The following is a 12,314-nucleotide window of genomic DNA, read 5'->3' on the forward strand; positions in this document are numbered from 1 at the left end:
CAGAGCGTCCACCGCTATTGCCTGAGGGTCCCTTGACCTGGCGCAATATCTGTCTAGTTTTTTGTTGAGACGGGACGCCATCATGTCCACCTTTGGTTTTTCCCAACGGTTTACCATCTCTTGGAAGACTTCTGGATGAAGTCCCCACTCCCCCGGGTGAAGGTCGTGTCTGCTGAGGAAGTCCGCTTCCCAGTTGTCCACTCCCGGAATGAACACTGCTGACAGTGCTATCACATGATTCTCCGCCCAGCGAAGAATCCTTGCAGCTTCTGCCATCGCCCTCCTGCTTCTCGTGCCGCCCTGTCTGTTTACGTGGGCGACTGACGTGATGTTGTCCGATTGGATCAATACCGCCTGACCCTGAAGCAGGGGTTTTGCTTGACTTAGGGCATTGTAAATGGCCCTTAGTTCCAGAATGTTTATATGAAGAGATGTTTCCATGCTTGACCACAAGCCCTGGAAATTTTGTCCCTGTGTGACTGCTCCCCAGCCTCTCAGGCTGGCATCTGTGGTCACCAGGATCCAATCCTGAATGCCGAATCTGCGGCCCTCTAGTAGATGAGCACTCTGCAGCCACCACAGAAGAGACACCCTTGTCCTTGGCGACAGGGTTATCCGCTGATGCATCTGAAGATGCGATCCGGACCATTTGTCCAGAAGATCCCACTGAAACGTTCTTGCATGGAATCTTCCGAAAGGAATCGCTTCGTAAGAAGCCACCATTTTTCCCAGGACCCTCGTGCACTGATGCACTGACACCTGGCCTGGTTTTAGGAGATTCCTGACTAGCTCGGATAACTCCCTGGCCTTCTCCTCTGGGAGAAACACCTTTTTCTGGACTGTGTCCAGAATCATTCCTAGGAACAGGAGACGTGTCGTTGGAATCAGCTGCGATTTTGGAATATTTAGAATCCACCCGTGCTGACGTAACACTAACTGAGATAGTGCTACTCCGACTTCTAACTGTTCCCTGGACCTTGCCCTTATCAGGAGATCGTTCAAGTAAGGGATAATTAAAACGCCTTTTCTTCGAAGAAGAATCATCATTTCGGCCATTACCTTGGTAAAGACCCGAGGTGCCGTGGACAATCCAAACGGCAGCGTCTGAAACTGATAATGACAGTTTTGTACTACAAACCTGAGGTACCCTTGGTGAGAAGGGTAGATTGGGACGTGGAGATAAGCATCTTTGATGTCCAGAGACACCATATAGTCCCCTTCTTCCAGGTTTGCTATCACTGCTCTGAGTGACTCCATCTTGAATTTGAACCTCTTTATGTAAGTGTTCAAGGATTTTAGATTTAAAATTGGTCTCACCGAGCCGTCCGGCTTCGGTACCACAAACAGCGTGGAATAATACCCCTTTCCCTGTTGTAGGAGGGGTACCTTGATTATCACCTGCTGGGAATACAGCTTGTGAATGGCTTCCAAAACTGCCTCCCTGTCGGAGGGAGACTTTGGTAGAGCAGACTTCAGGAACCGGCGAGGGGGAGACGTCTCGAATTCCAGTTTGTACCCCTGTGATACTACCTGCAGAATCCAGGGGTCCACTTGCGAGTGAGCCCACTGCGCGTTGAAATTTTTGAGACGGGCCCCCACCGTGTCCGAGTCCGCTTGTAAAGCCCCAGCGTCATGCTGAAGACTTGGCAGAAGCAGAGGAGGGCTTCTGCTCCTGGGAAGAGGCTGCCTGGTGCAGTCTTTTTCCTCTTCCTCTGCCCCGGGGCAGAAATGAGTGGCCTTTTGCCCGCCTGTACTTATGGGAACGAAAGGACTGAGTTTGAAAAGACGGTGTCTTTTTCTGCTGAGAGGTGACCTGGGGTAAAAAGGTGGACTTTCCGGCCGTTGCCGTGGCCACCAGGTCCGATAGACCGGCCCCAAATAACTCCTCCCCTTTAAACGGCAATACTTCCATATGTCGTTTGGAATCCGCATCCCCTGACCACTGTCGCGTCCATAACGCTCTTCTGGCAGAAATGGACATAGCACTCACTCTTGATGCCAGGGTGCAAATATCCCTCTGTGCATCACGCATATATAGTAATGCATCCTTCAAATGCTCTATAGTTAGTAATATACTGTCCCTATCCAGGGTATCAATATTTTCAGTCAGGGAATCCGACCACGCAACTCCAGCACTGCACATCCAGGCTGATGCGATTGCTGGTCGCAGTATAACACCAGTATGTGTGTATATACCCTTCAGGATATTTTCCAGCCTTCTATCCGCTGGTTCTTTGAGGGCGGCCGTATCAGGAGACGGTAACGCTACTTGTTTAGATAAACGTGTGAGCGCTTTATCTACTCTGGGGGTGTTTCCCAACGCGCCCTAACCTCTGGCGGGAAAGGGTATAGTGCCAATAATTTATTAGAAATTAGCACTTTTTTATCGGGGGAAACCCACGCTTTATCACACACCTCATTTAATTCATCTGACTCAGGAAAAGCTACTGGTAGTTTTTTCACTCCCCACATAATACCCTTCTTTGTGGTACTTGTAGTGTCAGAAATGTTCAATGCCTCCTTCATTGCCGTGATCATGTAACGTGTGGCCCTACTGGACATACGTTTGTCTCCTCACCGTCGACACTGGACTCAGTATCCGTGTCTGGGTCTGTGTCGACCCACTGAGGTAACGGGCGTTTTATCGCCCCTGACGGTGTCTGAGACGCCTGGACAGGCACTAATTGATTTGTCGGCTGTCTCATGTCGTCAACAGTTTTTTGTAAAGTGCTGACATTGTCACGTAGTTCTTTAAATACAACCATCCAGTCAGGTGTCGACTCCCTAGGGGGTGACATCACTAATACAGGCAATTGCTCTGCTTCCACATCATTTTCCTCCTCATACATGTCGACACAATCGTACCGACACCCAGCACACACACAGGGAATGCTCTGATAGAGGACAGGACCCCACTAACCCTTTGGGGAGACAGAGGGAGAGTTTGCCAGCACACACCAGAGCGCTATATATATATATATATATATATATATATATAGGGATAACCTTATATAAGTGTTACTCCCTTTTATAGCTGCTGTTTATAATTTAGCTGCCAATAGTGCCCCCCCTCTCTCGTTTTTACCCTGATTCTGTAGGGACTGCAGGGGAGAGTCAGGGAGCCGTCCTTCCAGCGGAACTGTGAGGGAAAATGGCGCTTGTGTGCTGAGGAGATAGGCTCCGCCCCTTCACGACGGCCTTATCTCCCGCTTTTTTCTGGAAAACTGGCAGGGGTTAAATACATCCATATAGCCCAGGAGCTATATGTGATGTATTTCTTTTGCCATCCTAAGGTATTTCTGTTTTTATTGCGTCTCAGGGCGCTCCCCCCCAGCGCCCTGCACCCTCAGTGACCGGAGTGTGAAGTGTGCTGAGAGCAATGGCGCACAGCTGCAGTGCTGTGCGCTACCTTAGTTGAAGACAGGAACGTCTTCTGCCGCCGATTTCACCGAACCTCTTCGTTCTTCTGGCTCTGTAAGGGGGCCGGCGGCGCGGCTCCGGGACCCATCCAGGCTGAACCTGTGATCGTCCCTCTGGAGCTAATGTCCAGTAGCCTAAGAAACCCAATCCACTCTGCACGCAGGTGAGTTCGCTTCTTCTCCCCTTAGTCCCACGATGCAGTGAGCCTGTTGCCAGCAGGTCTCACTGAAAATAAAAAACCTAAAATACACTTTTACTCTAAGCAGCTCAGGAGAGCCACCTAGCATGCACCCTTCTCGTTCGGGCACAAAAATCTAACTGAGGCTTGGAGGAGGGTCATAGGGGGAGGAGCCAGTGCACACCAGCTAGTTCAAGCTTTTACTTTTGTGCCCAGTCTCCTGCGGAGCCGCTATTCCCCATGGTCCTTACGGAGTCCCAGCATCCACTTAGGACGTTAGAGAAACAGAGGATGATTTCTGCTTCTGCGAACTTGAAAACGCTGCTGACCTCTTACCTTTTCACCTTCCTCTACCTGCAAAGAAAGGGAAAACTGTATCCATTCAGTCGAAATGACTGCATCCTACAAAAATGCGTCACCAACCGTTGTGGGGGAACATATGTCAAGAAGGTAGACTTACCAGTGGTATCTGCCGAGATCAACTTAACAAAGCCATCCCCAAACCAGGTTTCACCTTCATAGGGAAGAGATTCCAGCTCTTCTCGGAGTCAGCCTCAGCCTTCCATTGGTGAATCCACAACGCTCTCCTAGTCGAGACCGCCATGGAATTTGTCCGCGAACCCAAGAGTCCTATATCTCTTGTAGTCGCACGGCAGTATGCTGCAATGATATAGACATGACCCAACTGAAGGAGTACCCTGCATACAACTACTCCCCCATGCGTGTTAAATGCAAGTATAATCAACGTACATGTGGACACATAATTAGAGTATCACAGTTTCCTGCATACGATCCTATGTGACAGGGCCCCGTGCACAGCGGGAAAAGAATAAACACTCGGACTCCTTGATTTTTAACAGAGCGCTCAGCACATGAGAAGGAATAACTTTACCTCAGCATGCATTATATATATATATATATATATATATATATATATATATATATATATATATATATATATATATATATATATATATATATATATATATATATATATATATATATATACATACATACACACACACACCTTTAAATGCACCTATACACACACATATATACACACATATGTATGTATATATATATATATATATATATATATATATATATATATATACACATATACACACACATACATATATATATATATATATATATAACGTATACATAGATCCTTTTGTCAGGAACAGCAGGGTCCCTAGTGACGTTAATACGTTCTAATGTGTATGAACATGTACTGAATGCCGATTTTGTGGATCTAATCAGGAAACATTATGGTCGACATAAGAAACATTATTCGAGTCGATCTCAGGGAGTAGTAACTGGGCAAAATAACATTTTTGCTATCCCGAGGTGTCTGAGAGAAATATATTCTATGAATATGACTCCCTCCATAAATATTATCACGTCTGTGATTGTGCCACAGACCTATGTAACCTCACTATACATACATATAGATATAGCTCTTTCTGATATGCCTCACATTATCATGCCAAATATCACCCAGTCAGATATTGTTGGTGCCGACAGGGTCACCCCCCCATGTCTGTGTCTTCCATATAGTTTTCTCTTGGGAAAAATATACCTCTACTGACATGTTGACATTTATTTACATGTACAAGTACCATTAGGAGTCAACAGTGCCGACAGAGTCATTCCCTTTGTGGCAGAGCACTCAGCCTCAGATATGCCGACATACGTGTACCAAACACCCACCGACATTACACTGGCTATAAGGGATAGACCCCGGTACATTCTGTCAGGGAAACACAGCAGGAGTTTACCAACTCATTTCCACAGCGCTCATGATACAGTGTGCTTTAATTTTTAACTTATATTGCACCAAACAACTGTGCCCCCCCTCGTTTTTCACTCTGATATGTACAGCAGTGCTTTGGAGGGACCAGCGTCTCTGTGAGGAGAAAAAGGCGCTGAAATGAGCTGTGAGAGGGAAGCCCTGCCCCCTTAATGGCGCGCTTCAGCCCCACTATTACTTACATATAGTTATACTGGCGGGGGTTAAATATAGTGCCTAGACACTTATATACTATTGCCAGTCTCTGTTGAGGATTTTTTTGCTGCCCAGGACGCCCCCCCCCCCCCCCTCCCACCCTACAGTGCCTGTGTGTGTGGGAGCATGGCGCACAGCGCGGCCGCTGTGCGGTACCTCAAAGCCATCACTGAAGTCTTCTGATCATCTTCTACTCACCTGTCTTCTGACTTCTGGCTCTGCAAGGGGGGTGACGAAGCGGCTCCGGGAACGATTATCTAGGCGTACCTAGCGATCAGACCCTCTGGAGCTAATGGTGTCCAGTAGTCTAAGAAGCAGAGCCTTGAAATTCACAGAAGTAGGTCTGCTTCTCTCCCCTCAGTCCCAAGATGCAGGGAGCCTGTTGCCAGCAGGTCTCCCTGAAAATAATAAACCTAACAAAGTCTTTTCAGAGAAACTCAGTAGAGCTCCCCTGTGTGTGACCAGTCTCACTGGGCACAGAATCTAAACTGGAGTCTGGAGGAGGGGTATAGAGGGAGGAGCCAGTTCACACCCAAAGTCTTAAAGTGCCCATGTCTCCTGCGGATCCCGTCTATACCACATGGTTCTTGAAGCATCCCCAGCATCCTCTAGGACATATGAGAAATGGGAAATTCTTAACACCTGGCTCCATTTCACAAGCAGTCCTACTCTGAATAGGGATTTATAAATGTATATTAACAAGAAAAAAAATAAAAATAAGATTTTACTCACCGGTAAATCTATTTCTCGTAGTCCGTAGTGGATGCTGGGAACTCCGAAAGGACCATGGGGAATAGCGGCTCCGCAGGAGTCTGGGCACAACTAAAAGAAAGCTTTTAGACTACCTGGTGTGCACTGGCTCCTCCCACTATGACCCTCCTCCAAACCTCAGTTAGGATACTGTGCCCGGAAGAGCTGACACAATAAGGAAGGATTTTGAATCCCGGGTAAGACTCATACCAGCCACACCAATCACACCGTACAACACGTGATACCATATCCAGTTAACAGTATGAAACAAAACTGAGCCTCTCAACAGATGGCTCATAACAATAACCCGTTATTAAACAATAACTATGTACAATTATTGCAGACAATCCGCACTTGGGACGGGCGCCCAGCATCCACTACGGACTACGAGAAATAGATTTACCGGTGAGTAAAATCTTATTTTCTCTGACGTCCTAGTGGATGCTGGGAACTCCGAAAGGACCATGGGGATTATACCAAAGCTCCCAAACGGGCGGGAGAGTGCGGATGACTCTGCAGCACCGAATGAGAGAACTCAAGGTCCTCCTCAGCCAGGGTATCAAATTTGTAGAATTTTGCAAACGTGTTTGCCCCTGACCAAGTAGCAGCTCGGCAAAGTTGTAAAGCCGAGACCCCTCGGGCAGCCGCCCAAGATGAGCCCACCTTCCTTGTAGAATGGGCTTTAACTGATTTAGGACGCGGCAGTCCCACCGCAGAATGCGCCAGCTGAATTGTGCTACAAATCCAGCGAGCAATAGTCTGCTTAGAAGCAGGAGCACCCAGTTTGTTGGGTGCATACAGGATGAATAGCGAGTCAGTTTTCCTGACTCCAGCCGTCCTGGAAACATAAAATTTCAAGGCCCTGACTACGTCCAGCAACTTGGAATCCTCCACGTCACTAGTAGCCGCAGGCACTACAATAGGTTGGTTTAAGTGAAAAGCTGATACCACTTTGGGGAGAAACTGGGGACGAGTCCTCAATTCTGCCCTATCCATATGAAAAATCAGATAAGGGCTTTTGCATGACAAAGCCGCCAATTCTGATACACGCCTGGCCGAAGCCAAGGCCAATAACATGACCACTTTCCACGTGAGATATTTAAGATCCACGGTCTTCAGTGGCTCAAACCAATGTGATTTTAGGAAATTCAACACCACGTTGAGATCCCAGGGTGCCGCTGGAGGCACAAAAGGGGGCTGAATATGCAGCACTCCTTTTACAAATGTCTGAACTTCAGGTAGTGAAGCTAGTTCTTTTTGGAAGAAAATCGACAGAGCCGATATCTGCACCTTAATGGAGCCTAATTTTAGGCCCATAGACACTCCTGCATGTAGGAAGTGCAGAAATCGACCCAGCTGAAATTCCTCTGTTGGGGCCTTATTGGCCTCACACCAAGCAACATATTTCCGCCATATACGGTGATAATGTTTTACAGTTACATCTTTCCTGGCTTTAATCAGCGTAGGAATGACATCCTCCGGAATGCCCTTTTCCTTTAGGATCCGGTGTTCAACCGCCATGCCGTCAAACGCAGCCGCGGTAAGTCTTGGAACAGACAGGGCCCCTGCTGCAGCAGGTCCTGTCTGAGCGGCAGAGGCCATGGGTCCTCTGAGATCATCTCTTGAAGTTCCGGGTACCACGCTCTTCTTGGCCAATCCGGAACCACGAGTATTGTCATTACTCCTCGTTTTCTTATTATTCTCAATACCTTTGGTATGAGAGGCAGAGGAGGGAACACATAAACCGACTGGTACACCCACGGTGTCACTAGAGCGTCCACCGCTATCGCCTGAGGGTCGCAATATCTCTCTAGTTTTTTGTTTAGGCGGGACGCCATCATGTCCACCTGTGGCCGTTCCCAACGATTTACAATCAGTGTGAAGACTTCTGGATGAAGTCCCCACTCTCCCGGGTGGAGATCGTGTCTGCTGAGGAAGTCTGCTTCCCAGTTGTCCACTCCCGGAATGAACACTGCTGACAGTGTTAACACGTGATTTTCCGCCCATCGGAGAATCCTTGTGGCTTCTGCCATCGCCATCCTGCTTCTTGTGCCGCCCTGTCGGTTTACATGGGCGACTGCCGTGATGTTGTCTGACTGGATCAGTACCGGCTGGTTTTGAAGCAGGGGTTTTGCCTGACTTAGGGCATTGTAAATGGCCCTCAGTTCTAGAATATTTATGTGTAGGGAAGTCTCCTGACTCGACCATAGTCCTTGGAAGTTTCTTCCATGTGTGACTGCCCCCCAGCCTCGAAGGCTGGCGTCCGAGGTCACCAGGACCCAGTCCTGTATGCCGAATCTGCGGCCCTCTAGAAGATGAGCACTCTGCAGCCACCACAGCAGAGACACCCTGGTTCTTGGAGACAGGGTTATTAGCCGATGCATCTGAAGATGCGATCCGGACCATTGGTCCAACAGGTCCCACTGAAAGATTCTGGCATGGAACCTGCCGAAAGGAATTGCTTCGTAAGAAGCCACCATCTTTCCCAGGACTCGCGTGCAGTGATGCACCGACACCTGTTTTGGTTTCAGGAGGTTTCTGACTAGAGACGACAGCTCCATGGCTTTTTCCTCTGGGAGAAACTTTTTTCTGGACTGTGTCCAGAATCATTCCCAGGAACAGTAGACGTGTCGTCGGAACCAGCTGTGACTTTGGAATATTTAGAATCCAACCGTGCTGGTGTAGCACCTCCTGAGATAGTGCTACTCCTACCAACAACTGTTCCTTGGATCTCGCCTTTATTAGGAGATCGTCCAAGTATGGGATAATTAAAACTCCCTTTTTTCGAAGGAGTATCATCATTTCCGCCATTACCTTGGTAAACACCCTCGGTGCCGTGGACAGACCAAACGGCAGCGTCTGAAATTGGTAATGGCAATTCTGTACCGCAAATCTGAGGTACTCCTGGTGAGGATGGTAAATGGGGACATGCAGGTAAGCATCCTTGATGTCCAGGGATACCATGTAATCCCCCTCGTCTAGACTTGCAATAACCGCCCTGAGCGATTCCATCTTGAACTTGAATTTTTTTATGTATGTGTTCAAGGATTTCAAATTTAAAATGGGTCTCACCGAACCGTCCGGTTTCGGTACCACAAACAGTGTGGAATAGTAACCCCGTCCTTGTTGAAGTAGGGGCACCTTGACTATCACCTGCTGGGAATACAGCTTGTGAATTGCCTCTAGCACAGCCTCCCTGTCCGAGGGAGTTGTTGGCAAGGCAGATTTGAGGAAACGGCGGGGGGGGAGACGCCTCGAATTCCAGCTTGTACCCCTGAGATACTACTTGAAAGATCCAGGGATCCACCTGTGAGCGAGCCCACTGATCGCTGAAATTTTTGAGGCGGCCCCCCACCGTACCTGGCTCCGCCTGTGGAGCCCCACCGTCATGCGGCGGACTTGGAAGAAGCGGGGGAGGACTTTTGCTCCTGGGAACTAGCTGTTTGTTGCAGCCTTTTTCCCCTACCTCTGCCTCTGGACAGAAAGGACCCGCCTTTTCCTCGCCTGTTTTTCTGGGTCCGAAAGGACTGTACCTGATAAAACGGCGCTTTTTTAGGCTGTGAGGGAACATGGGGTAAAAATGCTGACTTCCCAGCTGTCGCTGTGGAAACGAGGTCCGAGAGACCATCCCCGAATAACTCCTCACCCTTATAAGGCAAAACTTCCATGTGCCTTTTGGAATCTGCATCCCCTGTCCACTGCCGAGTCCATAAGCCTCTCCTAGCAGAAATGGACAATGAACTTATTTTAGATGCCAGCCGGCAGATCTCCCTCTGTGCATCTCTCATGTATAAGACTGAGTCTTTTATATGCTCTATGGTTAGCAGAATAGTGTCCCTGTCTAGGGTGTCAATATTTTCTGACAGGGAATCTGACCACGCAGCGGCAGCACTGCACATCCATGCTGACGCAATAGCTGGTCTAAGTATAATGCCTGTGTGTGTATATATAGACTTCAGGATCGCCTCCTGCTTTCTATCCGCAGGCTCCTTCAGGGCGGCCGTATCCGGAGACGGAAGTGCCACCTTTTTAGACAAACGTGTGAGCGCTTTATCCACCCTAGGAGGTGTTTCCCAACGTGCCCTATCCTCTGGCGGGAAAGGGAACACCATTAGTAATTTTTTTGAGATTATCAATCTTTTATCAGGGAAAGCCCACGCTTCATTTAATTCTTCAGATGGGGGAAAAACTACGGGTAGTTTTTTCTCCCCAAACATAATACCCTTTTTAGTGGTACCTGGGTTTATATCTGAAATGTGTAACACCTCTTTCATTGCCTCAATCATGCAGCGAATGGCCTTAGTGGACATTAGATTAGACTCATCGTCGTCGACATCTGGTATCAGTATCCGTGTCGACATCTGGGTCTGCCATCTGAGGTAGCGGGCGTTTTAGAGCCCCTGATGGCCTTTGAGACACCTGGGCAGGCACGAGCTGAGAAGCTGGCTGTCCCGCATTTGGCATGTCGTCAAATTTTTTGTGTAAAGAGTCGACACTTGCACGTAATTCCTTCCATAAAACCATCCACTCAGGTGTCTGCCCCGCAGGGGGTGACATCACTTCTACAGGCATCTGCTCCGCCTCCACATAATTTTCCTCCTCAAACATGTCGACACAGCCGTACCAACACACCGCACACACACCGGGAATGCTCTAAACAGAGGACAGGACCCCACAGAAGCCCTTTGGGGAGACAGAGAGAGAGTATGCCAGCACACACCAGAGCGCTATATACTGCAGGGACTAACTGAATTATGTCCCCTATAGCTGCTATAATATTTACTGCGCCTAAATTTAGTGCCCCCCCCCCCCTCTCTTTTTTACCCTTTTTCTGTAGTGTAGACTGCAGGGGAGAGCCAGGGAGCTTCCTTCCAGCGGAACTGTGAGGGAAAAATGGCGCCAGTGTGCTGAGTGAGATAGCTCCGCCCCTTTTTCGCGGACTATTCTCCCGCTTTTTTAAGGATTCTGGCAGGGGTAATTATCACATATATAGCCTCTGGGGCTATATATTGTGATTGTTTTGCCAGCCAAGGTGTTTTTATTGCTGCTCAGGGCGCCCCCCCCCCCCCAGCGCCCTGCACCCTCAGTGACCGGAGTGTGAAGTGTGTATGAGAAGCAATGGCGGACAGCTGCAGTGCTGTGCGCTACCTTGGAGAAGACAGAACTCTTCATGCCGCCGATTTTCCGGACTTCTTCTGGCTTCTGGCTCTGTAAGGGGGACGGCGGCGCGGCTCCGGGACCGAACACCAAGGCCAGTTCCATGCGGTCGGTCCCTCTGGAGCTAATGGTGTCCAGTAGCCTAAGAAGCCCAAGCTAACTGCAAGCAGGTAGGTTCGCTTCTTCTCCCCTTAGTCCCTCGTTGCAGTGAGCCTGTTGCCAGCAGGTCTCACTGTAAAATAAAAAAACTAAAATATACTTTCTTCTAAGAGCTCAGGAGAGCCCCTAGTGTGCATCCAGCTCGGCCGGGCACAAAAATCTAACTGAGGCTTGGAGGAGGGTCATAGTGGGAGGAGCCAGTGCACACCAGGTAGTCTAAAAGCTTTCTTTTAGTTGTGCCCAGACTCCTGCGGAGCCGCTATTCCCCATGGTCCTTTCGGAGTTCCCAGCATCCACTAGGACGTTAGAGAAAAACACATTGTTTTTGGACATTTGCAAAAACATCAACTTATACAGTCTTTGGGTGTATTCAATTAGCAATCGCAATGCTGCCGATGAGGGGATGCCTTTGTTTATGCCATAACCGGTTCCCTGGCATCGTGGCAAATTACAGATTTCTGCCCACACCTGACACATCTAAATTACCTTGGCCAATGATTCTTCTGATAAATGTACAACAGCTATATGCGTTACATCAGATAAAAATGAACAAACAATATGGGGTATATGCAATTGCGGTCGAATGCCGGCTGGAATTCGACAGTTTTTAAATTCGACAGTCACATACCCTCCCGCCGGGAC

At 48.6% G+C, this 12,314-nt stretch overlaps 1 protein-coding gene across 1 annotated transcript in view; it reads right to left on the reverse strand.

Annotated features, from left to right (window-relative positions):
* The window catches only part of MLXIP (MLX interacting protein), a 173,083-nt gene that overhangs the window by 55,085 nt on the left and 105,684 nt on the right, over positions 1–12,314 (reverse strand). The window contains exon 3 of the mRNA XM_063930047.1: positions 3,935–3,952. Within this exon, the coding sequence (XP_063786117.1) occupies positions 3,935–3,952 (18 nt within the window). The remainder of the gene's footprint in view (positions 1–3,934; positions 3,953–12,314) is intronic.

Source organism: Pseudophryne corroboree, chromosome 1, assembly GCF_028390025.1.
Source record: "Pseudophryne corroboree isolate aPseCor3 chromosome 1, aPseCor3.hap2, whole genome shotgun sequence".
Classification (NCBI taxonomy): Eukaryota; Metazoa; Chordata; class Amphibia; order Anura; family Myobatrachidae; genus Pseudophryne; species Pseudophryne corroboree.